The 27,346-nt window shown below is 43.3% G+C and overlaps 1 protein-coding gene across 1 annotated transcript in view; it reads right to left on the bottom strand.

Moving 5' to 3' along the window:
- Positions 1–25,892, bottom strand: part of Slc35f1 (solute carrier family 35 member F1) — a 404,539-nt gene extending 378,647 nt beyond the window's left edge. The window contains exon 1 of the mRNA XM_051164601.1: positions 25,209–25,892. Coding sequence (XP_051020558.1) covers positions 25,209–25,381 — 173 coding nt within the window. The 5' untranslated portion in view covers positions 25,382–25,892. The remainder of the gene's footprint in view (positions 1–25,208) is intronic.
- Between the last annotated feature and the right edge of the window lie 1,454 nt (positions 25,893–27,346).

The raw sequence follows: 27,346 nt of genomic DNA, 5'->3' as shown, positions 1-27,346 counted from the left end.
CAGAATATTTCTCAATATGATTCTGTGAGTCTGCCCTAGCTAACCACACCTTTACCCTACTAACCTGTTTCTATTAGCCTTTCTATAATAAATATTTTCAATCAGGGATGGCTCGGTATCCCAGACATACTGACCTGTGCCACATCTCTATTGACACAGATTTGTCCTCCAAAAGATTGGAAGTCGTGGGTTAAAAGTTAAAAAGCTGAATCAGGCCTAGGCACCAAACAGCATCTGCTCAATATAGTTTAAATTCCTAAAATCACCCTTCATCTGTGTCCTCCCTTTGCATCCCTTTCTCTGTGGTTTCCCAGTTTCTTTCCACAGTGTCTTGCTTTGTGTTGCAGCACATCCCTGTTCACCCGACAACCTTCAAAAACAATTCTCACCTTTGTTATTACAATGGAACTCAAGTCTGTGGTCCATCCCACATCACTTTGAAAGAAGGCATAGGTCAGGACAAGCAGAGAAGCTGCCAGGCAGGCCATGAGCACTGAGCTCTCACAACAAGGGCACTATCTCATGAGAGCCTGAGTGCAGAAGATTCATAAAGCCATGAACCCCACCATGGCCAAGTGTTTGCCGCCATTTGTTGCCGCCACAAGAACCCCCTGTCCACTGCAGTGATGGCCTGACTACTTCTCACCTTCTGGAACTCTCCAGAGACAAGAAAAGAAGGCTGGGCAGTCAGAGCACAAGAACAGTTTTCTCTATCCTTTCCATAAAAAAGAAAAAAGAGAAAAAGTGACCTTTTTTTTTTCCCTGAAAGTCTGCATAAACCAGGGTTCCCAAAGGGCAGTTTTGACTACTGTTCTGGGCGATTTACATGAATTTATATTCTCTACCATTCTTCTTGGAAGGTAATTAATTGCTATGGCAACAATTACATCATTAAACATCAATGCTTACTCAGGAATAACGTGATAATAGTACACAGTCTCTCAAAAATGCTTCAGAAAATGAGAGTCCCTTATATGCTATGTTGTTTTAAATATGATTTGCCATTCTAAAAAAAAATCCAATTTGAGGTGCTTCTTGGGGCTCACTTTTGTTGGAAGAAAGCAGGAAGAAGTGAAATCTAAATTCTGAATATGTCTACTCATGAAGACATGATTTAGGGTATAAGTACACAAGAACTCCTGACAACATGTGCGTGTCTTAGAGGCAGTATGGCTGGAAATTGAAAGGGGGATACTGTTTATAATTAATAAGACTTCACATGCAATCAGCAACTCATCTCAGCTATGCGTCACCTTCACTTTATCTGCATCGGTGTAAGTCTTTGTGCACTTTCAAGCTACGAAGCACAAAAAGCAGAGGACCGAAAAGCACCAAGCTAATGCTTAGAGCACTGTTTCTCAACCTGTGGGTCACGACCCCTTAGGAAGTCATATATTAGATATCCTGTATATTAGATGTTTACATTATGGTTCATAACAATAGCGACATTACATTTATGAAGTAGCAACAAAATAATTTAATGTCTGGGGGGTCACCAAAACATGAGGAGCTGTATGAAAGCATGAGAGCCTTAGGAAGACTGGGAACCACTACTTTAGAACTTTGGTATTTTAATAATATCAATTTGGGGTAGAGACATCACTCAGGGGTTCAGAGCACCTCTTGCCCTTGCTGAGGATGTGTTTGGTTTCAAGAATTCACATGGTGGCTCACAACAATCTGTAACTCCAGTTCGAGAAAGCCCGATGTCGTCTTCTGGCCTCTAAGAAAACAAGGCGTACTTGCGGTGTATATACAAACATCCAGACATATATAAATAAATATGGAACTTGAGATATGTTCTCTGCTTCCAAAGCAGCAACAGAAGAGATGGAAGGATCTGCCAGCTCCCTTGCATAAGAGTATTGATCCCACTTATCGTCTGATCACCTTCCAAAGATCTCATCTCCCAATATTCACCTTGAGGTTTAGGTTACAACTTAATTTTAAAAGGACACAAACATCCCAACTGTAGTTGTGCAGTAGATAACGACAGTGAAAACCAACATAGTATTTTCATAGTATCTGGAGACACACCTTTATCCACAGTGGCTCAAAAACAACAAAGTAGAAGCCATATGTCGGGGCCATGCCTCTAATCCTAGCACTCAGGAGTCAGAAGAAGGAAAATTATAAACTATAAGCCCTGTTAGGCTACACGGTGAGACTGTATCAAATCAGCAATGACTGGGAGTGCAGCCTTGCAGTAGAGTATTTGCCTAGTAACTAGTAACAACAACGGGCTTCAGGGCTTCCTTGGTATTGTCTTTTATTATTATTATTAATTTATTCTTATTATATCTCAATGGTTATCCCATCCCTTGTATCCTCCCTCTCTCCCTCCCATTTTCCCATTATTCCCCTCCCCTATGACTGTTCCTGAGGGGGATCACCTTCCCCTGTATATGCTCATAGGGTATCAAGTCTCTTCTTGGTAACCTGCTGTCCTTCCTCTGAGTGCCACCAGGTCTCCCCATCCAGGGGACGTGGTCAAATATGAGGCACCAGAGTTTGTGTGAAAGTCAAACCCCACTCTCCACTCAACTGTGGAGAATGTCCTGTCCACTGTATTGTCTGAGAAAGAGCCAGAGACTTCTCTGAGGGTCTTTCCAGTCCTACTGTCTCTATGAGTTTGGCGTGAGCTCCAAAGAAACTCAGTTTCTTTTACCTCACACAAATCGATGCAGAGTGGAGGAATATCCACAGGTGGTTGAAGGCATTTAGGACAGGAAGGTTATCAAACAGCAGGTGAAGTGGCAGAGCTCTAAGAGAACGAATGTGACACAGTTTGCACCATTTGTCAACCATTAGCATAGAGAGAAACGGGCCGTGTTCAGAGTAAAAATAGATTGAGCAAATTGAAAACTGTCTTTGGGGACTCATGAAGATGAGTCAGCAGCAGCTTTGTCATGCTTAAAACTGGAATCCTCAGGCAACCCCCACCCACACACTATGATCTTTGTTTCTTGTAAAAAGCTTTTGTGAGATACATATTAATGTGATTTTTTTTTTTTTTTTTTTTTTGTATAAAAACAAAAGGAAGCAACCTGTTTTTCTAAAAGACACGTTTTTCACTTTTGCAATACCAGCAAGAATAGATCTAGGCTCTGGACAGATAATAGGAACACAATTTTAAACAAACCAAAGCAAGACCTTACTTAGTTTAAGTAGGCCTGGTAAAATCTCAATCAAATCAGCCAGCTTTAAGTAGAACAACTAATGCTGCAAATGCTAACAACGGGGTAGGGGTTAAAAATATGCCCTCATCGCAGGCTGCAGTGGTGCACACCTGTAATCCCAGGACTCAGGGAGGCAGAGGCAGGCAGATCTCTGTGAGTTTGGGCCACCCTGGTTTACAAAGTGTGTCTAGGACAGCCAAACCACTGTCTCAAAAAACAACAACCAAAAAAAAAAAAAAAAAGAAAGAAAAAAAAGAAAAGAAAAAAGAAAAAAGAAAAAAAAAAAGAAGAAAAGGCATTTTTTAAGCAACAGTAGCTGCACAAGGATAACAATGGAGGCAGCAAATCTGGGCCTAGGGGCCCTGCAGAGACTGATGCACCAACCAAGGACCACGCATGGTGAGGACCTAGACCCCCCCCCATTCAAATGTAGTAGACAGGCAGCACAGTCTCCTTGTGAGTGCCATAACATGGGGAGTGGTGGCTACCTCTGACATGGACTCTGGTGTCCACATGTTGATCCCTTCCCTCCAGCAAGGTGACCTTAACAGGACACAGATGCAGAAGATGCAGGCAGTCCAGATGAGACTTGATAGGCTGAGGTCAGATGATAGGGGAGGAGGGCTCTCCCTTTCTGAGGACTAGGGAGGGACGGAGGGAAGGAGGGACATAAGAGAGGGAAGGTGATTTGGGAGGAGACAAGGGAGGGGGTTACAATCAGGATGGAAAGTGAATTAATTAAAAAAAAATTTTTTTTTAAGAGCCAAAAAGAATATGCCCTCATAACATCTCTGTGGGGTCAAAGATGAGATACTAATACAATCCCCATTTCACATTTGAGGGTATAGATTTAAAAGGTCACCAAGTAAAAGGAATCTGACACAGAACCAGTGCCATTGGCCTTGGCCTGCAGAGAATTACCCTGGAGGACTTCAAGTGCTACATACAATGGATTATTTCATTCCATAATGACTCAGACTCATTTACTTCCATTAAAAGCACTTTCCCTTCACTCATGATGATAGAAACCTGTGCCAGAAACTGTAGGGAGCCAAGAAGAGAAGACTGGGTTCTGTCCTCCCCACTTTAGTGTCTACACTTCAGTAAGAACATAAGTAAACATAAACAATTGTATTTTGAGATAATCTTTGATCAGAAGTTAGAAAGAATAATGTGATAGGAGCATTAGTTGGAACCGTTACCTTCCTTTTGCTCTTCAGGCACCTACTGGGAAGCTAATTTAACAGTAAGGCTTAGGAAAGAAGTCCGCCAAGGTCCTGTGCTTTGAATCAGAGGGGGAAAATGTTTAAATCTATATTTAAATTCTAAATAATTTAGGGCTATCCTTTCAAACAGCCCACACTACCAAAAGCAATATTCTTACAAAATGGCTTCAAGCTACTTCCAACCATTTGAAAGATATAAAACTGTCACACCCAAGTTCAGTCATAAGTGTTTTCATTTTGGAGTTCCCTTCCCAAGGGGTGGTGTGTAGGGAACGGCAAAGAGAGTGGTGCCTCAGTCCCTCACTCCATCAGTTTTAGCATGCCTTCCATTGTGATGTCCTGGCTTCTGGATTCCAAATGGGAGTTAATCCTGAGCCCATGTAGCACCAAGCATAGATCTACAAGTCATGGACCTAGAGAGAGGTAAGGACTAGCACGCAGTTCATTGTCTAGGATTGCACCACAGCTGTGGAAAAACAAAAGACCTTTCTAATACACTGGCCGAGCACTGCCTTCCTCACACTGAGTGCTCATCTGTGGGGTAACAAACAGTAAAAGGAAATGAGTAGATCCAGGATGTGCAACAACTGTGTCCTCTTGGGCCTTGAATCAAATAACCCTGGATGTCTGGAAAACCAGCGTCAGTCAATGGCATGTTTTCTCTGTCAAGTTTGAGAGAGTCTTCTATCGTAGGGAGGAAATAAAATGGTAAGAGTTAATATCTACTCCATATAATAGTATAGAAAAAAAGCATTGGCTTGGAACAAAATAGGCTCAAGTTCTAGATGTGCAACTCAAGATCTGTGCATGTTTGGTGTACTTAGCAGACCTCTCTGGCTCAGTATCTTCATCTTTAAGAAGAAGATTTGAGAAGACCAAACAAGATAGGGCTTGCAAAGGCTTTGGCAGAGTCTGATGGATAGATGGTAATTCCAGAGAGGCTAAAAGTCGACATCACTATTACCATCATTGTCACTGTGCAGCTTAATTTTATGTGCCAATGTAGCTCTAGGCACTGGTAACCCATTGTTTGGCAGAGCAAGACTTAGAGTAGCTCTTGCTATGGAGTTATTGCATTAACTTTTAAAATTAATTGAGTTGAACAGATTACCCTAATAAAGTGGCTGGGTCTCGTACAATCATTGAAGACTTTAAGAATCCAAATTATAACTCATAAACTGGGCTTGAGTTCCAACATGCAAATTTACATTAAGCTACAAATTGCAGACTTGCTAGCCCAAACCAGGATGACCCTGATCCTAAAACTAGATTTGTATGTGTGTGTATATCCATGCCCCTATGTTACATTCATAAAGATGTATATTATTTCGGTACAAATGCAAAGATCGATCCCATTAATTCTGAGTCTCTGGAGAAGCCTGACTAATACTAAATATCATAATGACATAGCTTAACCCCAGCCCTTTTACAGGGCTGGTCAGAACGTAGTGTATAAATAACTATAGAACATGTAAAATATAATTGAAGCAAGCAAGCCACAGTATGTCTGATTATTTCTAGAACTATTATTCTTCAACAATCTAGTAATGTCCAAGCTATCACTACCAAAATCCCAAGCCCAGTATTTCACAATGGACGATAGAAACAGTAAAGAAGCTAACATATCTAAAGTGTTTTCAGCGTCTAACATAAATTTAATACATGGTTTGTTTCCATTGGAAATAATCATTCTGGTAGTAAAGTTTTCGTCTCAGAATTGTATGTATCATACTATTTGTCTAAAACTGTTTCTTTTTTTTTTCTTTTTTTCTTTTTTTCTTTTTTTCTTCAAAGCACTAAGTTGCTGCGTTTCCATCAATTGATCTGGAGATTTATTTGTTTATAAGCAGCGCACAAAGAAAACTGATTGGCCCTTCCGTAACTAATAGGTATTGGCAGCTAAAATTATACTCCTAGGCTCTGGGTATAGAAATTAATTCAGACTGAGGAATCCAAACGCTACACATTACTGCCAAGGATGCAGAGAAATCCCTTCTGTGTTCATCCAGGAGCACTGTTCCCCGCATCTTCTTCCACCACCTACACTCTCAACAATCTCCTCTGTTCACTCTTGCTTGTCACTCATTGACAGGTTCTGTGCTGAGCCCTTCGTGTGTTTTTCTCTTGATTACTCTTTCCTACAACCTCCCATTCTACTCAGGAAACACCCACAGAGCAGCCTGTCTCTGGAATGGAAGGGATGCACATTGCATATTTGAGACGAAACAGGAGCAGGAGGAAACCCTGCCAAAGGCTTCGCAAAAGCTGCAACATCTGCTCACTAAAAATAGCAGTGCGCCCAGCTCCAGGAAAGAAGCCACGCTTTTCTCTCAAACTTCGGCCGAAGAAAGAAATCTATTTCCATGAATCAGTCCACCAGCTATCGATTAGCTTCTCTCATTAGTTTGCCTAATGGCGGCAATAGAAAATACAAGGCCGCTTTGTAAGCAGCAAATGGAGGGGACCTTCCCAACAAGTGTCTGTGCCCCGGGCACAAGCCCTGACCCCATCGCTTGTGCGTTCAACCATTCATCCATGCAGTATTGTGGGCTGCAGTATCAGCCATCTGGCAGGCACCGCTGCAGGTGACTGAAAAGGGAAAAAAGAAACCAGGCAAATAGCCTTACTCTAAAAGAATGCACCTGCGTTCATCCAAGGTCTCCAGGTGCATCTCTGCTGAACGTTCATGCTACAGTGGAGTAGCAGCACTCTTGGAAAGCTCCTTCTCCCAGTATCTCCCAGGCGTATAACTTTCTTTTTTTTTTTTTTTTTTTTTTTGCTATCCTGTAAAGTCAGCAGCATTTCTTGTCTTACCCAAAGAAGCACATCTCCTACTTAACATGATTTTCCTCTGGTTTATACGTCTCCTTTCTGGAGCAAGGATTGCAACTGTGTTGCCAACACAGTAATTCCGCGTCCTGCTTCCAAACAAAACCTGATGGCACCCACATTGGACACTTGTCTCAACATTTCCAAGCGACGCTCAACTCCCAGACTATGAAAAAGCACAGAAGCTTTTCTTCTGCCTTTATTGTTGGGCCTCTTCCAAAGTTGTATATTACTCTCGAGAACATTAATAATTATAACGGCTAATGTACTTCAGGCCTGGTGCCAAGAATTACAACTATCTTATTTAATCCCTTTCAATCTCCTTATGAGGTAGGTGTTCTTATTCTAATTTCACAGATGATGAAACCAAAGTGTTAGAAGGTTTAAGATACTTAGCTCAAAGACATAAGGTTGCAATGCTAAGCAAAATCAAACCTCAACCACCATCAAACCTGGCTCATCTCTGCCCTACATAGCAATTACAAACAACGAATATAATTTCAGAGAAAAGGAGTGAAGAGGCCATCATAGCACTATAGTTCTCTTCTGAAACTCTTGCCTACTTGTGATGCAAGCAATCAATCTTGCTCTACTAAAATTCACTGTTTAGACTGCAGACACCTAGACCTTCTTAACATATTGCCCTTATATTTAGAATCTCCAGTGTTGCCCATCACTTTTATGGCAAAGAACTCACAACATACTTAAAGCCCTGCATGACCTGGCCCAAGCCTATGCCTCCAGCCTCCAGTCATGTCTGCTCAGGCAAGTGTGTAGCCTACTCAATCTATTTTTATTTTCCTGAGTAGAACATGACTTCATCCATTCAGGTTTCTGACACGTTGCTTCTACATCAAACACTGTTTGATGAAAGCTTCAGCACTACCTATGTACTCACAAAACCAGACTCCTCCATTTATTCTCGCCATGTCTTCTCCTGTTTCTAGTTTTAAGCTACCAGATGCCTTTTTGTTTGATGCTTGGCTTTCCTTTGTATTATCTGAATCCTTTCATGTACCCATGATTGTACCAGCCTCACACAAAGAAAGCTCAGAATAAATGCTTATCAAATGAATAAATGGATGAGATAGGAAGAGCCTTTCCTCAGCATTTCAATACCCTCAATATACTGTTCTAAATGTAGACAAACTCAAGATAATCTTAGATGCTACAGGCTGTGATGGATGGCTATGCATAGCCTCTCCTAGTCACAAGAATCTACCCACAGTTGGAGTACCTTGGGCAAGCCACCTGTCTATGGATCAGCCTGGACCAAACCATCTAAATCATCATCTGCCCCTGTTCTTTCTTGGCAGAGGCATTCAGAGGGAAGGAAAAGAAAATGCCCGAATGGTTCCCAAAGAAGGTCTTCAGATTCAAAGACAAGTGAAAGAGGCACAACAGTTAGAGATGCTTCCAGCTGAAAGCTAAATAGATCCTAACTCAAATGGTCTTGGTACCTGTTATTCCAGCACTCAGGAGGCAGGAGGATCACTAGATTGAGGCCAGCCCAGACTGCATAAAGAGAGATTGAAATAAATACATAAATAACAATTTAGGTCAGCTCAACTTCGAGGCCATAAGGTGGCTGCCTATAATAGCAAGCAGCAAGAAATCTGTTTCCTTTATCACGCCTAGCAAAAAGAAAGAGTGCTTTATAGTCTATCATCAGAATTAAGAGTCCTTCAATCTGTTCAAGTCAACCTCACCTGTCCCAAGACCAAGGACAATGTCTTGGCCAGGGAGTCTGAGGAATAGTTGGCTTCTGTCAGCCGTCTGGGTTGAGATGGATGTATTGGACAAGGGAATGGGCAAGAGATTTTATGTATGCCAGTACTAGAGGGGAAAGAACACACTTATTTCCTCCTGGCACAATTATGTTCCCCTCCCCTGAGATGGTCCCTGAAATGTCACACGTAAATATTTCATATTTCTTTGGATGCATGGCTGTATTTCTTCTTGCTGATGCAAGCTTCTCTCCAAGTTAATCATCTTCTCCTGCAGACAGGCTTGTGCTGAGTCAGCATCCAACACGTCTAGGCATATTGCTTACAGCAGCTACCAAAACCGCCTCTTCCAACGCTGCATAGAGGCAATACAAATGGCATCAAGGATGTAAGCCAAATGACTTCATAACTCTTTTTGATGTAGAGAGAGCTTTCTAATAATATAAAGCAAATGTCTATCACTCAAGACTGGATGAAAACTCCCTGCTTTAGTGAAATAACAATGACTAAAGAGAGAGAGAGAGAGGACAGGAAAAATAGATATACTTAGCCACTATCTGGCATTGTTCTGATGCCCTGTCCCATTTTTGTTACTTGAAACACACATTTTAAAGCCAACAAGGATACTTAAGTTGTTGTCTCAGTTCACCCAGCCCACAGTTTAACATACAGTTTCTAATCTGTGGGTCAGAATTGCACTGAGAGAAGTTCAAGGAAATGTGGAAGTCATACAAACATGGGCAACAACGAGAGGTTTCTTAATGTGCAGTAACTAAATATTAAATAAGGAAAATGCACAATGAACCAGGTGGTTGTGAAAACTATTGCCAGTGCTGCATCCAGCGACTTCACTGATCGGTTCTGAATGCACAGATGTGCACCTTGCACTGTGCATGCCGTCACACAGTGGATCAACCACCATAGGCTGAAAAAGATTGCTTCATATTCAAGACTATTGTGGGCTATGAACTGCAATGTTTTTTAATTATTTCCTTTATTTTTGATATCATAACATAATTTACACATTGTTTACACACACACACACACACACACACACACACACACACACACACGCGCGCGCGCGCGCGCTTTCCTTTCCTCCCATATATCCCTCCTTGTTCTCTTTCAAAGTTGTGGCCTCTTTTTTGATTAATTGTTGATATGTGTACGTATGTATGTATGTATGTACGTATATATGTATGTGTACATATAGACACATATGTATATATACATATATACATGTACACAGGCATATATGTATGTATACATTTGTGTGTGTGTGTGTGTGTATATATATATATATATATATCCCATTGTTAGGATTGGGGGGTAGGTAAGAAATAGAATTACAGTGTTTTCATTAGTCAAAGTTTTGACTCCTAGATAACAAAGACTTTTAATAGTTTCCTCCATCATTCTTCAGAATGTAAGTTATCAAATTAGTATGCCTTTGAAATGCACTGTTAGAACATTTGATTTTTAAGGTTGTCATTTCAATAGTAATTTGGGTTTCATGAAAAACAGTGCAGTGAATTTTGGCTTGGAAATGGACAGATTTTTCAGCAATTTCTGAAATAGCCTTAAACATACTTCTACCATTTTGTGCTATGTGTTTATATGAGGCAATATTCTCAGCATTGGTAACGTAAAATCAAAATACCAATCAATTTGATGATGCTCTGCAGCCTACAGCATCAAATGATCATCCAAGATTTAAATCTTTAAGAAAGAATAAACAAGCACATCCATCTATTTAGTATGCAATTTTGCTTTAATCTTCAATGAATATCAAAATTACATGTGCATCAAAGAATTGTTTTCAAATAAGCTTTCATGATTTATTGTCAGTAGGGTTTGATTTGTATACCTACTTTATATACCTATAAATCTGGGTCTCATAAGAGTTTCTCAATGCAAAGTAGTTTCTAGCAGAAAAAGTTTAAGAACCTGCCTAACTAAGCCAGGCAGTGGTGTCAGTGCACGCCTTTAATCCCAGCATTCAGGAGACAGAGGCAGGTGGATCTCTGTGAGTTTGAGTTCAACATGGTCTACAGAGTGAGTTCCAGGACAACCAAGATTATACAGAGAAACCCTGTCTCAAAAAGCAAAAACAGGAGAAGGAGAAGAAGAAAAAGAAGGAGAAGCTCTGTAAAGAACTGTGTTGGAATTTGGATGAAGATTGCATTGAATCTGTGGGTTGCTTTTGCTAATGTGGCCATTTTTGCTATGTTAATCCTACCTATCTATGAGCATGGGAGAGCTTTCTGTCTTCTGATATATTCTTTAATTTCTTTCTTCAAAGACTTGAAGTTTTTCAAATACAAGCCTTTCACTTGGTTCGTTAGAGTTACCCCTAGGAATGCATTTTAGAATAGTGTGAAAGCTGTTACGGCACTTATATCATGAGAGTAGTCAACAGATGTCTAACTTGATATAAGGCCTCTTCAAAAGGAGGAGATTCATGGCTGGTATTATAAACACAGCCAACTACTAATGAGGAGCCACAGACCTTAGAGAGCATATACTGTCATTTTCCTAAGACAGTATAACTTCTTCTAACTGTATTCTAAATATTTATCCTTATACCCACAGTAAGTATAGCTCAAACCCCTCATCAAAGAGGCTTCATTTGGCAACAGATGGAGACGATTACAGAGGTTCAGCAGGTCAAAGGTAGAGAACAAATAGTCGCGGTGTGCTATACACTTACAGTCTAACCGCTACACCTAAGAGCTCGGGGAGCACTGTAAAAGGGGGGTGGTGGTGAAAAGAGTCTAAGGATCAGATTGCCTGCTTCAAGATAGTGTCTCCTAGACGTGACAGGAAGCCACACCAGTGGAATCTCAAAACTACAGCGGCCTGCACAAAACCTGAATAATAAAATGACCACTGGATAAGCTAACATAGATAGGGAAATGTCACACAGTCTTACACCTAGATGAAGAGCTTCAGGCAACCACGGGCTCTTGAGAGAGAGAGAGAATCAATTTTCTCCTGGGATGAGTCCCCTGATAGATGTTTAATCCCAAGAGGTAAGCCCCAAATACATGTACATATGAACAGTACTAAATGGACTCAGTAGGACACACATATATATATGAAAGAAGAGAAAGCCATGGCATTGAGAGGGAGTAGGGGACATTTGAAAAGTTGAATGGCTAGAAATGGCATAAATATATAACTTACATGCACAATTCTCAAAATTGTTGAATGAAATTTCTTTTTAAAATTCAAATTTATTTAAATTTAAACAATGGAGAAAGTAAGGGAGACATCTGACATTGACCTAGGTCCTACACACACACACACACACACACACACACACACACACACACACACACACACGTGCATACACACACAGGGAACTCATAACTCCAGAAATAATAAGACCCTAGGGGTACATGGTGATGCTTTAACCAAATTCTATGTTAGCAGATGGCTCACTGTTTAAAGCCAGTCTTTGTACATGCCATGTTCTCGCCATGCAGACACTACTTTAAGACACCTTCTCTAGGTCTCTTCTTCCTGAAGGGTACTGGAATCCCTTCTTGTCCCCGGGTACCAGAGCATCTTTGGGTGAAATAATCAAAGCATATGTTTTTCCCCAGAGTTCACTGGATGATGGTGCTTGATCGGTTGCTTCATGAGATGCTATTGACTCAACCCAGAACTAAACGCCGACTTACATACACCCTTAAACCCTATCAGTTTAGACAGAAAGTCACACTCCAGGATTGGCAGTTTGAGAGGGCAAAGAGCCCCATCCTGTGAGTCCACAAATGTCCTTCCTCTTTCTTGCATCCCCACACTGTCCAGAACCCACCATGGCGCTCAAGCCCTGCGGGCTCCAATGCCCATGGGCCAGAGTAGCCTTGGCCGAAGGTGCCCGCGGGGTCCACAGCGGCTGCTCGCCCGCCCACAGAATGACTCTGCCAGGGAAGACAGCTCAGAGAACGCAGTGTTTCCCGGCCCGCAGCAGTCTCCACGCGAGGACAGAGACTGCAGCCTGCCAGGGCACCTCACAAAGAGCCGCACTGATCAGCCTTGCATCTGGGCTTCCCTCATTTGCATATTAAAGCAGCTCTGTCCCTTCCCTCTAAACCAGCTCTGTCTCGGCAGCAGTCCATTCCTTTGAGACCTTCCCTCAGTGGGAAACCCGCTGGGTTCAAGAGGGACTAACCCCTTCCTGAAGCCTGTCAAATCCTCCTGAGCAACCCAGAGGTGCTGTCAAAGCGCCCGCTCTGAGAGCAAACAGTGTACCGTATGCCTGGTGCCACATGAAGGACTCCTTGAGAGGCTTTCTTTAAAAGAAGAAGAAGAAGAAGAAGAAGAAGAAGAAGAAGAAGAAGAAGAAGAAGAAGAAGAAGAAGAAGAAGAAGAAGAAGAAGAAGAAGAAGAAGAAGAAGAAGAAGAAGAAGAAGAAGAAGAAGAAGAAGAAGAAGAAGAGATATATTTGCTTAAAGAAACAGTAACAGTAAACAACTGAGGTAAACAGACTAGTGCCTTGTTCATAAGAAGGCGATTTCCCTTCGGGCTGACTGACAGCTCTGGGGCAAGGCAAGGGGGCAGAGCCCTTGTCAGCTCAAGGCTCAGTTCAGCATGTGGCACAGCCTTAGTGACAGAGCAGAGCCACAGGAACACAGGCTCTCCTTTTAATTCTGTGACCAGGATAACCACTGCGGAGGACTTGGCAGCTTTCCAGCCCTCTCCCTGGTCTTGTTTCATTTGAAAACCCAACACATCCAATGGGAAATGAGCCGGGATTATTTTAACCGGTTTACCACTGAGAAAATTGAAGCCCCCTACAAGTTGTCACTTGCCTGAAGGAAAAAAATATCTCCTTCTCCAGGGGACACTGTAGTCCAGGCCCTAAATTTCAAATGACCACATAAAAATCCTTTACTTTCCTCTTCTCTTTCCCACTCCCAAAGTTAAACCAGGATCCCCCTTTGAGGTCCCTCAATACCCCCACTTTACACTTGAATTCACTGGCTTGACTTGGGTAAATGCCATTTCTGGGTTAACCTTTCAAGGCAGATTCCAAATAACAGTGCCTTCCTTCCTTAGACCTACCAACACACACGCACACACACACACACACACACACACACATATGCGCGCGCACACACGCACACGCACGCACGCACACACGCATGTACACACACATGCGCGCACACACACACACACAGAGCATCCCAGCCATAAATGTGACATTTACACATACCACCACTTCAGTATGTTTTCTTTCTCACTCTCCCACTTTCGTCTACAAATGCCCCCCCACCCCATCCCCACCCCCACCCCCACCCTTCCCCCAGCACCTGGCACCTTCCCTTATTCATAACTGGAACCTTTGCCTTGGAGTTCTCCAGCAGAGAAGCCACCGGGGAGAAGGTGACTTTCACTCCCAACACTGAATCTATCAGATGCCCCTTTTCCAGTGCATACGCCCCCCACCACGCCCACCTGCATCCTCTTCCTCTCCTTAGCCTTCAGCCCCTCCCTTGCTGAGTATATAGTTGCCTTCCCCAGCATTAGAGAGTCACCCTCCTTTTAAAGGCAAAACTTCCGCAACAGCTCTAGCCAGCCATTCCAGCCAAGTTTTCTGATAGTTGCACTCTTTTGATCCTGCATTGTCACAGCCCCTGGGGACGTCTGTGCTGCCAAGCCATTGATCACATCTCTGCCCATTCTTCATGGACGTTCATCACAATGAATGCCCTACTGCCTCCCTCTGGAAAGGCCTCCTCCACTCCTCAGTCCACTTCTTACTTTTGCCTCCCCACCCCCAGACTTGGCTGGGGCCTCCTCCTTTTAACTCTAAAGGTTGGTGTGCTCTCCAGATCATTCTTAGGAACCCTCTCCACTCCACACATCACCTTCAGGCAGGCCTGGCCTGGATTCCCAAACCACCCGAAGTTCCAAGCACCCGTTTCTGCCTTGAATTTCAGCTTTCACTTGGCGCCCCGCCGCCAGACATCTCTAACTCAACTTGGAAGAAGTAAACTCCAGCTTCCTCTCCACAAACATCTTCGCCCACCTGTCTTCCTCTGCTGTCAAGATGGCACTATCTCCACCGAATTGCTTAAGTGCCCAAAGCTGGGAATTTGTACATATCCCTTTCCCTCGGCGGCCCTGTAAAGTCAGTCAGCCACGCAAAGGCTCCGCCACCTGAAGCAAATCATCTCAGGGGCATCCCTGCTTTCCCATCTCCATAGTTCCCACCCTTGTCGGCTCCCAGCCTGCCTCTTCTCCACAGCACAGCCCCCGCCCCCTGCGGTCCATTCTTCAACAGCAGCCTACATGGCCCTTCCAAACTTGACCCAGTGCTCATTCTGTTTAAAGTCTCTCATTTCTTCTTCATCCCACTTAAAAGTGGCATTACCCTGACCACTTCCCCCTCAGTGGGGAGGTCCTGGTGCCACTCAGAGGAAGGGGAAGTAGGCTATCTGGATGAGATCTGGTAGGCTGTGATCATATGGTGGGGGAGGAGGTCCCCTTCTGTCACAGGTCTAGGGGAGGAGAATAGGGTGAAAGAGGGAGGGAGGGGGAAACGGGAAGATACAAGAGAGGGGATAACAATCGGGATGTAATCTGAATAAATTATTTTTTAAATTAAAATTTAAAAAGAAAGTAAAAGAAAAAATATTGAAAAAAAATGGCATTACCGTTTCTCCAGTCTTCCTTCTCAGAAGCTGCCAATTCTTGTATTCCAGTCTTCCTTTCGTTTAGTTCATTATGCTTGCTTACCTCAACAAAGCTACCTAGAATGCCCTTCCTTCTATGCTACCAGTGACTAGTTCATTTGACTATTATGATTAGAGTCGATGTAACCAGAGCAAGACCTCTTTGGACCACCCATGTTAACGCTCCATTACCACTCTGTCATGTACCTTACTTCACTTCTATGCCTGGTATTAGCATTCCTGGGTATCACTGAGATGTGATTGTTTATTTTCTACCCCCACCCACTAGTATTAACCTCCCTAAAGGTAGAGTTCTTTGCTGCCTTGTCCCCTGAAGAATGACCAATGTCTAGATCATGCCTCTCCATTGATTTAGGAATTACTTACACCTTCTCTGTGCTTCTCAGAATTTGAGATAAAGTGGTATCTGTAGGCACGGGGTTATTGTATAATTAAAATGTTGATTTCTGTTAAACTCCCCCATATCTGGTTGCAATCCTTGTTCTGAGAACCTCCTGTCTCAATGTTGTATAAACACTGCTCCCCAATTGTACACCGATAGGCCAATAAAGATGTACTCTGGGAGGAAGCCAAATTAGTTTAAAATAGAGTAATAACTGCTCAGTTCTTGTGCTGTGAAGCTTGTTAACATAATATAATAGAGTCTCAGTTATTTGTGTGATAGCCGGGTTAAGAGAGAAACTGAGAAACACACATGGTTTTGTACAAATAATTTTAGCAGGTATCAATGATCTAGGCGTAAATGTGGGCCTCCAAGTAACCCTGACCCACATTCTGTTATCTGGACCCAAGACCTGCTCTGTTCCACTCTAAGATCCCTGAAAGTAGTACAATCCATTAACAGCCCACTCTACAGAAATGAGCTGCTGCTTTCCACCCCCTCTCACTTCCAGATAGTTTCCAGGGGATAAGGAGGCTTTCAGGCAGGAATTCCAACTGTTCTCCAAGCCATCTTGCCTAAGGTCTCAACACTTGATGGATCAATCGTCAGAACACCTCACGATGTATATGTCTGCCTTTGTGACAAAATACTCAACAAGTGGCACAACGTATACGGAAAGATGTGCTTTGGATTGTGGCGTCAGAAGCTTCACAGTACCATCACATGGCAGTACAGTGTGGTGGAGAGGAAGATGCTTACCTCAGAGGAGGAGGGAAACAAAGAGAAAGGGAGAAAGGAACTGGGTTGAAACGTGCTGGTCAAAGACATAGCTTTCTTCCATTTTGTCCTACCCGTTAACTCGTCTACCAACTTCCACTAGCCCCACATGCTATTGAACAAACCTCTAGCACATGACTTCTGAGAGGCATTTAAGAGCCAAATGATCAGACTCCACATAACCAGTGAATATGTGCAGATTCATAGGGCCAGGACCTGATGACCCCAATGTGAGGATGCAGGACCCCCCCGACACACAGACTTGTGATCAGACACGCTTACCGAAACCAGACTCATCGTTACTCCCCATTAGAGAGCCAGCAGGAATCTGGTCTTATACAACTCTCTGTTGCAAAATTAAAATTGTTTTCAATTCAGTCCAGGCAATATATTTGTAAAGCACAATAAACATTAATAAGAAAAATGAAATGGCAAAACAAAAACAAATGCAAAACACAGTTTCTGAAAATTTTAGAATGAACATAGGAGGTGCATTATCAAACTGCTGCAGGTATTTCTGAATGCTTTCTCTTTATTTTTGTTCTCATCACAGTTCGGGGCCTGGCATTATTCTACAGACAATGCTTTGCATAGCTGGTGCATTCTGACTGCCCCGCTAGCTCACTCAGCATCCTAGATTCCTTCATCCCTACCGCTGTAGTAGCTTTTCAAATCAAGTTTGAGCAAATAAGTACTGAGCATCCACTAAGGTCCAGCCATGCTTGGTTCCTCCAGATCATCTCCCTCACCCTGGTCCAGACTCTGACCTTCTCTCTCCATCCCAACTGCTTCTAAGCTGTGTAGACATCCATCTCCTTCTCCCTTTATAGCTGCTTCAGTCTCCTAACTGGTCCAGTCCCTTTCCAGACCTCTGACCTAATACTGTTTCTCTACTCCGTACCATAATAATAATCAATAAAGTGATGTCTTACTACTAATTTAGTATGTTAGGCTTTTTGTATGTGTATCTCACCCCGCAACTCTAGTCCCAATTCACTCCCACGCCCTTTACTCATCTCATCCTGTAATGTCTTTAAACAGAAAATTTCATATCTTTCCTCAATCTTTGACCTCCACACACATCTTTATGGATGCCCTTACCCTACTTATCTTTCAATGCCAAGGGCAAATACCATCCCTAACCTCTCTTGCTTTCTGCCCAGCCTACCACCATCTCCCTGCTCTGTGATCTTACAAAGCTTTTAAAAACGTGACCACATCAATGTGTTTCCTCACCCAGAAAAGGCCAACAACAGATAGTTGAAAAGCACATAATATAATGTTCTGTGGTATAAAATATGTTTTTGTACTATTAAACATAAGAACCGGAGCCAGTGTCTAAATGAATGCTGATTTTAACTCACATAGTCTCATTCAACTACGTCATGCTATATGTATCAAAATATCCAGTCCTCCCACCCCATTGATCTGTGTGGCTTTGTCATATCTGAAATCTCTCCTACCTGCAACATATGCTAAGCCTGAGCAGAGTTGCCTGGGCACTGTCAGCACATTAATATTTTCAGAAAACTCTACCTGTTGTTTGGGATTGGGTTTGGAGGGTGTTGTTTGTCTTGTTTGTTTGCTGTTGGTTTTGTTTGTTGTTGGTTTGTCTATTTGTTAGTCAGTTCTAGACAAGATCTAGCTGTGTAGCCAAGAACTACATAACATAGAACTCACCATACACCCCAGGCTAGCCTCAGATTCAGGATTCTCCTGCCTCCACCTCCTCAGTGATAGAATTGCAGGTATGTGCCACCACACCCAGCTAGAAAACTCCATTCTCCTGAGCTATACAGCAATGGTCTTGGCAGGTTCACTCAACAGCAGGATGGAATCCAACCCGGTTCCTTGTCTCCTAATAAGGTGAAGTCATGTGAATATTAATGGCTGATTATCATTCTTGTTTTTATTTTTAAGTCCTAAATGAAACAGAAAGAAGAAAGATTTGCAGCCTGAAGCTGTGTGCACCCTCAGTGATTGTGTGGGTGGTCCTCCCGAGCAGCTTTCCATAAGGGAAAACTGGCTTACTGGAGGAAACTTCTTATTAGATTGCCTTAAAAATCTAATGCTGAGGGGCTAGAGAAATTGTTCGATAATTAAGAGCACTTGCTGTTCTTGTAGAAGACCCTGCTTTGCTTCTCACACAACTGGGTGGTTCACAACACTCTGAAACGCCAGTTCCAGGGCATACCAGTGCCCTCTTCCAGCCTCAGTGGGAACTTAAACGGTACACACATATACACACAGACAGAACACTCACACACATAAAAATTTAAAAATAACTAAGTATATTTTAAATCTATTCTTGAGAAATGATGTATATTTGTTTCTACTTTGTCTATATTAATAATCGACACTTCTCTAATGACCTAGAGCCCACACTAGTCTTTTATGTATGTTGCACACCACTGTCTTCTGCCACGGTCTTATATACAGCGGGACCAAATAAGTACCCCATAAATGAGACACTGATAGGATAAATGAGTCGATGAATGGGGGATGGTGACTTAACACAGTACTCTGTGTTTTCCCAGAGGCAAGGATGATAACAAATTATAGCTTTGTCACTCTAATTCCAAATAGAATAAGCATGATTTGTGTGTGTGTGTGTGTATGTGTGTGTGTGTGTGTGTGTGTGTTGTTTGTTTGTAATCTAGTAATGTTTTGCAAGAAGGATCAGAGTGGATAAAGGGGCTTGCTGCTGAGACTGGCAACCTGCATTAGATCTTGGAACCCACATGCTGGAAGAAGAGAGCTGACTCCCACCAGCTGCCCTCTTACCAACATGTGTGCAACATGACATGCCCACTCCCTCACCCCACATGAACAAATAAATAGTGGAAAATAAAAATTAATAATAGCATAAAACTGATCATTTCTCCCATTGTAGTAGGTCCACTTAATTAATCTGTTTAACATGGTAGAAATTATGATGCCAGAACTTGCAGAATAATACTTGTATAATGACTCACTGGTACATATATTTGAAAGAAAGTTTAGGATTTAAATTTGACAGAAAGAATTATTTTAAATATTAAATAACAGTACATAAACAAATTACACCCATGTGTCCACTGAAAAGATGAGGCATTTCCATGAGAAAATATCTTTAAAGCATATTTATTTTTACTTGACCTCCCGATATTTTCTTAACATTCAAATAGTCCAAATGTGTAAGTCCAAAATGTCTGGGGAAAAAAAGTTTAATATGAATTGTGTGTTTGTCCTGGTTAGTTTTTTTATTGTCAACTTGACAGTTGGAGTCACTTGGTTAGAGAGAACTTCAGCTTAGGAAGTGCCTAGACTAGACTCGCCCATGACACATCTGTGCTCCATTGTCTTGATTGTTAATTGAGGCAGGAGGGCTCAGCCCAGTGTGGGAAATGCAGCCCTAGGTAGAAGCTCCCAAGCTATGTAAGACAGATAACCAAACTCCAGCCAGAAAATGGGCCAGAAAACAGAGCTCCTCCATGCTTTCTGTCTCAGATCCTCCTTAAGTGCCTGCTGTAACTTCTCTGGAGGATGGCTTGTGCCCTGGAAGGGTAAACAGAATAAACCCTTTCCTCTCCTGAGCTTCTTTTGTTCAAAATGGTTTGTGATGGCAACAGAAAGCAAGATATCTCAACACTGAACAACACACACACACACACACACACACACACACACACACACACACGATATATAGATATAGTAGAAATTTGGAATCATTCAGTGGGGAATTACATAAGGTGATTCAGATAATAGACCATAAGATTACATTCTCATTAGCAATACGTATGCCAAGTCCTCGACTCCCTCCTCCCCCCCCCACCCCCCCAGTGGGACTTTGAAGTCTTCTGCTCCAAAAATACTATTTAGTCACAGATGAGCCTTCCAGTACATAATAATTGCTTAGGACAAATGACTATGTATTCATGTATGTTGATAGTCAGGAAACATATCAAATATTTGTGGATTATGCCATGTGTCAAGTGGAGTTTAACTTCTTAGCCATACTCCTTTACACAAAGCAACCAAAAAATAATGTGTTTGAACATTGTACAGTAAATTCTCATTAGCCTATAATAAAATTTAAAAATGCTCAATTAAAACCTAAATGTGTGACTTTCGCATTCTGCGTTTCACTCTCAGGGCAAATAAAGACCAAACAAGATAGCAGCCCTCGCATTAAGCGACTTTGGAGTTACCTGGGCAGCCAGCTCAGTTGCCTACAGTATCTACACCTGCAGCGTAGGTTTGTTGGGATGGGCATCTACTGAGATGGCCCTATAGAGCGAACAGATTTTGATTAAGTGAAAGACCAAAGCAAATGTATGCCTATCTGATTTCACATTAATTACTCAGATAAAAATGAATTATATTTACCTGGGTACACCAAATACTCCTCCGCTGAGCATTCATCCAAGCACGGTGCCCAAATACAAAAGTTCTAGATGATCCGTTTTAAAAGTTAATTTGTCCTTTGACTTAAAAATAAGTGCAACCTTCAGACAGACCCTCTTTACTGATCCTACAAATGTTTGCTTCTAATCACCCAGTTTCTCTTGGGTTACTTTTGTGTCTAATAGCCTCATTATGAGTTGATCTTCCCCTTTTATTTCTGACATCTGTTAGAAGAAGCAGCTTGAGGCAGCACCTCATTAACAACCCTTTAACTTCTAACTTGATAAGAAAGGATTGCCTACATTATACCATGTCTTCATGGGCTGGGTCTAATCCAATGCCTTATTTCTAGGCAACCATTCCATCAGTTAATAATTGCTCTGTCTGCCTTGTAAGTGGCACAGAAAGAGTATGCCTCCATATTGACCCACCTCAAATCATAACTATCCAGGTTTGGCCTGAATTTCACTCAGACTCTCGTAACAATTCACTGCACTCTTCTGCCTTATTGTTCTTTGGCTTACAATTTTCAAATGCACCCAAAGCTTAAGAATTAGTAAAATACTAAGTTTTGAAAATCGGTGCCAAATGAATAGATGGTCCCAGGTGCCAACAGTTTCACTTAATGATGAAATCCCTCCACTGAGAGACTCAGGACTCACAGACAGCCTCGTTATCCCACACAACCCACCAACTGTTTTATTGAGAAGAGAATGAACCAAAAACTAGGCGTTCCTAATGTTGAAGTAGGAAGTGTTCTATAAAAGCCTACAGGTACAAAGTGCTCATTTTAAGGGACATTCTATTAACTAATCATTTTGGAGGAAATTCTTTGGCACTTTAAATATACAGCTAGCGCCTACTCCTGTGTGGTTCAAAGAAATCTACTTGGTCAGCAGTTTCTGTGAAAGGGTTATCAACTGTTGTCCTTGAAGTGTTTTCTTTTCATTGTATCTTGCTTGTCTGTTGCAAGATAATAAATACTATTGTTCTATAGAAACAAAAAATGAAGAACATAATCTTTCCTTATCTATCTACATCAATACATAATCTTTCATCTTTAAAATCAAATGATAGCCATTACTCAGGCACTTAAAGCGCCTTCTATTTCTTGCACCCCATCTTCAAAATAGTTTTGAGTAAAATATGATACATACTATTAACTGGTTTTTAAAAAAAATGACCCAGCTCCTCCTGTTTCAATAAAGTCTTGAATAGTGTGATATTCTAATTGCTACTCAGGAGACTAGACCATCAGTGAGATGCCCTAAATCTCATATATAAAATACAGCAATCTAGCTTAATGGATGTTTAAAGTCAATAGACGGTGCTTCACTAAGGAAAGAAATTGATGGACAATTCTGCAAGATGGATGTTCTCATACTGTTTGAATTCTTTTTTAATTCTAACTACCATCAGTTACACATCATTTAGAATTTTAACTCTCTTTAACCGTCCCTGAGTGGACAGAGTACAGACAGACAACTGATGTGTTTGCATTCCCTTCTCTGGTTGGCACGTAGCTCCAACCAAGAATAGGCGGCAGTTTACTAGGCTTGCCCATCTTACAGTTTGGTACCCCGCCCCCCCCCCCCAGCCAGTCTCTCAGCAATATTCTCAAGGAGGTGGTTAGAGCTGCTCCCTAGTCAAGAAACAAAGAGATTCCTCCACTAGCTCACAGCAACAGAATGCTGCCAACTCTGTGTATTAATGCCAACTGTTGTACAGGTACTTTTTTTTTTTAATTGGCAAGAGCTTGTGGGTTTGAGATGGATCTCCTTTAGGAATGGAGTTGCTGCGTGCCCAGGCATAGATGAAAAGGAGCAGCTGACATTGTGTGGATAAGGCAACGCTGGTGAAGGGAGCAGCTGTATGAGGGAGAAAGAACAAGGGAAAGGAGGCAAAGTAAAGAAAATATGAGTGGATCTCGAGATTTTAGTAAACAAACAAAGATGCCTATGAATAGGCCTCCTGTGAGCTGACTTCATAGCCATTACATCCCATGATGTCCCAACAAGAAGAGCAACATCTAAGCTCTGTTCGCCTCTACCAGTCACAGTCTCTACCCAGGGGAGGGAGCCTGGTCACTCAGGAGCTGCTACTTGCTGAATCCATCCTGGCACAAAGCCAAGTCCATCAAGCAAACAAAAATTATTTCATCTCCCTTTTTAAAGTGTTTTCTGATTGCCTTCAGTCTTCTGTGTTGCTGTCATGAACTTGTCTTGGGCAACAAACCTGGGCTGAGTAAATGATATCTAGAACTTTCCCATTCTCCAATGTGTTTTCTTCTTCCAGTCTCATCTAATTTTCAATTTGTGATATGACAGGAAGTTGAGACAGGTGAGTTTAGTGACAGGTGTCACTAAACATATTCTACAAATGAAGAACCCCAAATCTGAGGAGATAAATGGGTTGGCCACAAGCTCTGTGGCTAGGTAAAGGCAAAAGAATAACTGCCCAAGTCCCTTCAAACCTACCTCTGTGAGTTTATCATTCTGGATTTTAAGATTCATATATGTGAAACGACCACTGTGGCCTGAATAATAACTTCACAAATGAACTATTGAATCAGTATTTTTTACTTATGATGAGAAAGATAATAATTTAATAATTAAGAATGTATTCTGTTTAAAATATTGGTGATTTTAAGCCCGCAAGTATTCACAAAGAATATATGCTCCTTATTTCTTATGCTTTTCGTCTCTTTCAAATTATCTTCTAAGTGCGATATTTGGGGATGTGTTAGCCAAAGCTACAAAACGACGAGGTAAAATCGGACTTTCTATTGCCAGTGGATGACTCACTTTAGAGTGAAATTCTTGTTTGCTATTAGACAGAAATGTCTATAAGTCAGTTATTATAAACATTAGACTTGAACAAGCAATTTTTGAATAGCCCCCACTCTCTCCGAACAGAAATATGTTTCAAGTTTTTACTCTACACATACTCGTGCTCTCAGCAGAGCTTTATGACCCAAACAGTTCCATGTGAGTGCATCAGAGAATCTCTGCTACCGAAAACAGTACCACACAGAAACCTGTATGAATAATGCGTTCGAAAGGGTTAGGGTTACCGTACATTGGAAAGCCAGCCACACAACTGGCTATGTGAATTTTACCTATTAGCTCGTCAATCACTTAAGTTAGTTAAGTAGCCGAAGTCCCTTTCATATCACAGTTGAGGGTACAATAGGAATGGGGGTACCATAGGATCCCACTTTCTTGTCAATAGGATCCTCCTCGTCCTAAAACATGTATGTCCTTGATAACCCACTGTGCAGATTCTAGCACTGGAGGCCTGGGAGATCCTCCGGCTCAGCCTGGGAGCCAGAGTAGCCAGGCACCTGATTCTCCCACCCTTCCCGCAATATTTCGCACTTTGTTCCGGTCTGGTCCAGGCCTCTAGCCTTTTCCCTTGCTCCAAAGCCACCAAGAGTCTGCGCAGCAACCCGAGAGCGTCCAACAGAAGTGTTTTCCCCTTTTGTCTGGAGGTGAGGGTGGGGGATCCCCACCACGACCCTATGCCCCTGGGGAGGTGGGTCGGTGCCACCAGGGCGGAGCAAAAGACAGAGGGAGGTTGGCGACTTCCACGCCATCGCCACAGCCCGGCAGCTTCCCGCCTCCGCCCAGGCCATGTTCAGGGGTCCCCAGAGCGCAAAGCTGGGATAAGAGTGGATAGGGGAAGTGAAACAACGTGAGGATGCAAGGCCTGAGTGTGGACATACACAGGGCAGCTGCAGGTAGAACAACCCCGCCTCACCCCAACTCGCTCCCCGGACCTGCCTTCAGCCCCGCTACTCGGGGGATCCCAGCGCCAAGACAAAGCTGTCGCGGCCTCTCCATGAGCGCAGGGAGAGCTCACCCGGACTCACTGATCTCCCCTGACCCGGACCCAGTTCCAAGGGACCTCGGGGACGTCCGATTGGGAGAGTAGAGACCACGGGCTGGGCGCCCGCCGCGCCTGTCCCTGGCATCCCCGCCAGGCGCCTTACTCACCTGTTCAGCACTTTGCGGATCCTCTGGCGCATGCCAGCCCGAGAGGAAGCGGACAGGCTCCCGGCGCCGCTGCCCTCAGCTGGCAGGTTCTCGATGGTGGTCACCACATGGTTCGGCGGGGCCGGCGGCGGTGGCTGCTGCAGCTGGGGCTGCGGAGGCTCGGGAGGGATCATCGCGGCGGAGGCAGCGGTAGGTGGTTATCAGAACGCTGCCCGGCACATAGTGCGCGGGCTCTGGGCCCGGGAACACGCAGAGGACCCTGCCGAGCGGCCCCGGCCCGGGAGGCGGTGCCGCCTGCTAAGCGACGAAGCGGGGAGGCTCCCGCGGCTCCGGGCGCCTCCTCCCAGAGCAGTGCTCTCGGCTTTCTACCCAGTCCTGGCAGCAACACCCTCGCTCCGGGCCGCCACCGCCTCCAGCCCGGGCTCTTCCCCTAGCAGCGACCCAAGTCCTGGCACACCCCGCCAAGTGGTTGCAAAGGGGGTCCGAGCTGCTGGGTCCACTGCGAGGACCGTGCAGAGGGAGGAACGCGCCGCGTTTCGCTTTCTCTCCCAGTGCCCAGGGCTTGTCCTGGCGATGGCAGTTGCGGTGGCGCCGCTACTGCTTGGTGCTGGGTTCGCTCAGAAAGCTGCCGTCCGTGTCTCACGGAGTGAGAGACCAAGAGTGAACCTGGAGCGCCGGGCGGGGGCGCCGCGGCAGCGGAGGAGGGGGGTGAGGGAGGGGGGAAATACGCGTGCTCTGCTCTCGCCAGAGGGCGCTCGAGAGGTGCCTTGGTGTCCCCCAACCCTCCTGGCGTCCAAAGGGCACTGGATCTAGGATGCTGTGACTGGTGGTGGGTGATTTCATCTTTTTAGGGCAGCACAGGATAGCACCTCCCTCTGAAATCGGAGGAGATTCCTCTCGCTTCTGCGAAAGCTCTGCGGGATCCAGCACCACCGGCCCGGGACAGCGGCACTACACAAAGACAGCTGTGGGCCCAGGTTACGAATCCAAATTGAGCACCGAAATATCACAACTACGCTGATCAGAATAGACCTGGAGGAAATGAGAAGAAAAACAGTTTCTCACCAAAAGAAAAAAAAAAAAAAAAACAAAAAACAAAATAAATGCATTCTGGGAACTGAGAAAAACAAACCAAATCACTCCAAAACATCTCCCTTTGGGCGACTGAGCGAACTCTAACAGCAATTCTGAAAATAACAGAGATCCAAGGCGGTTTCTTAAATTCTAGGACAAGGCTACTCATGAGTCTCCCAGGGGCGTTGTAAGAGTTAATAAGAGTTAAATGAAGTAAACTCCCCATCAGGAGGGCCTGGTGCTTCCTTCAAGGTCTTCCAGCTGTTAAAGGAGTAACTGTGTTAGCTACTGAAATCATAACCCACTTTCTACTGAATGGACTTTGTCCCAGGCATCCCTTATGCCTATTGATCTCCATTGCAATCAGTAATTGACTCGGGAAATTTTCTTAAATGTCCCTTAATCTAGATCGCCCAGGCAACGATCTTGCAACGAAAATGATATGCATTTAAGAATCTTCTCCACTTCACTGCAGAATGGGGAATTGATCGCACTGAGTTAAGTTTAACCGGTATATTTGTTCACACACAAAAGCACGTTGATACTGCCGTTGAATCTAAATGCTGTGGAGACTAGCAAATAAAAACTACTGTTTAGGATGTTCCGGGGCAAATAGCATTCAAAAGTAGAGTATTTTCAAAAGAGGGAAAAGAGGGCAGTGGGTGAGGCAAAAATAAGCCAGTCCCTTTTATAATATTGGAGGTTCCTTTTCATTAAACAAACACACACACACACACACACACACACACACACACACACACTGAATAAATAAACATGTACAAAATCTATCCGGTCTATATTTAAGTATCTCTCAAACCCAGTTTCTACCTGAACTGTCCCTAAGGTCCCTTTCTACAAAATTCCACCCAAACTGGACCATTTGCCATTTATAATTAGAACATCACCCCATGCTTTCTCAGTGATTTTTTTTCATCCTGGAATAGTCACCCCAGATCTTCAGGACAGGTAGAAGAGTTACTTATAAACAAGACCAATGCGTGTTATCCTGTGAACATTAAAATCCCCAATAGATTGCAATGATTTTGCCCTTGGGGAGCTTCCAA

This window comes from Acomys russatus, chromosome 21, assembly GCF_903995435.1.
Source record: "Acomys russatus chromosome 21, mAcoRus1.1, whole genome shotgun sequence".
Lineage (NCBI taxonomy): Eukaryota > Metazoa > Chordata > Mammalia > Rodentia > Muridae > Acomys > Acomys russatus.
This window is presented reverse-complemented; position numbering and strand designations above follow the sequence as displayed.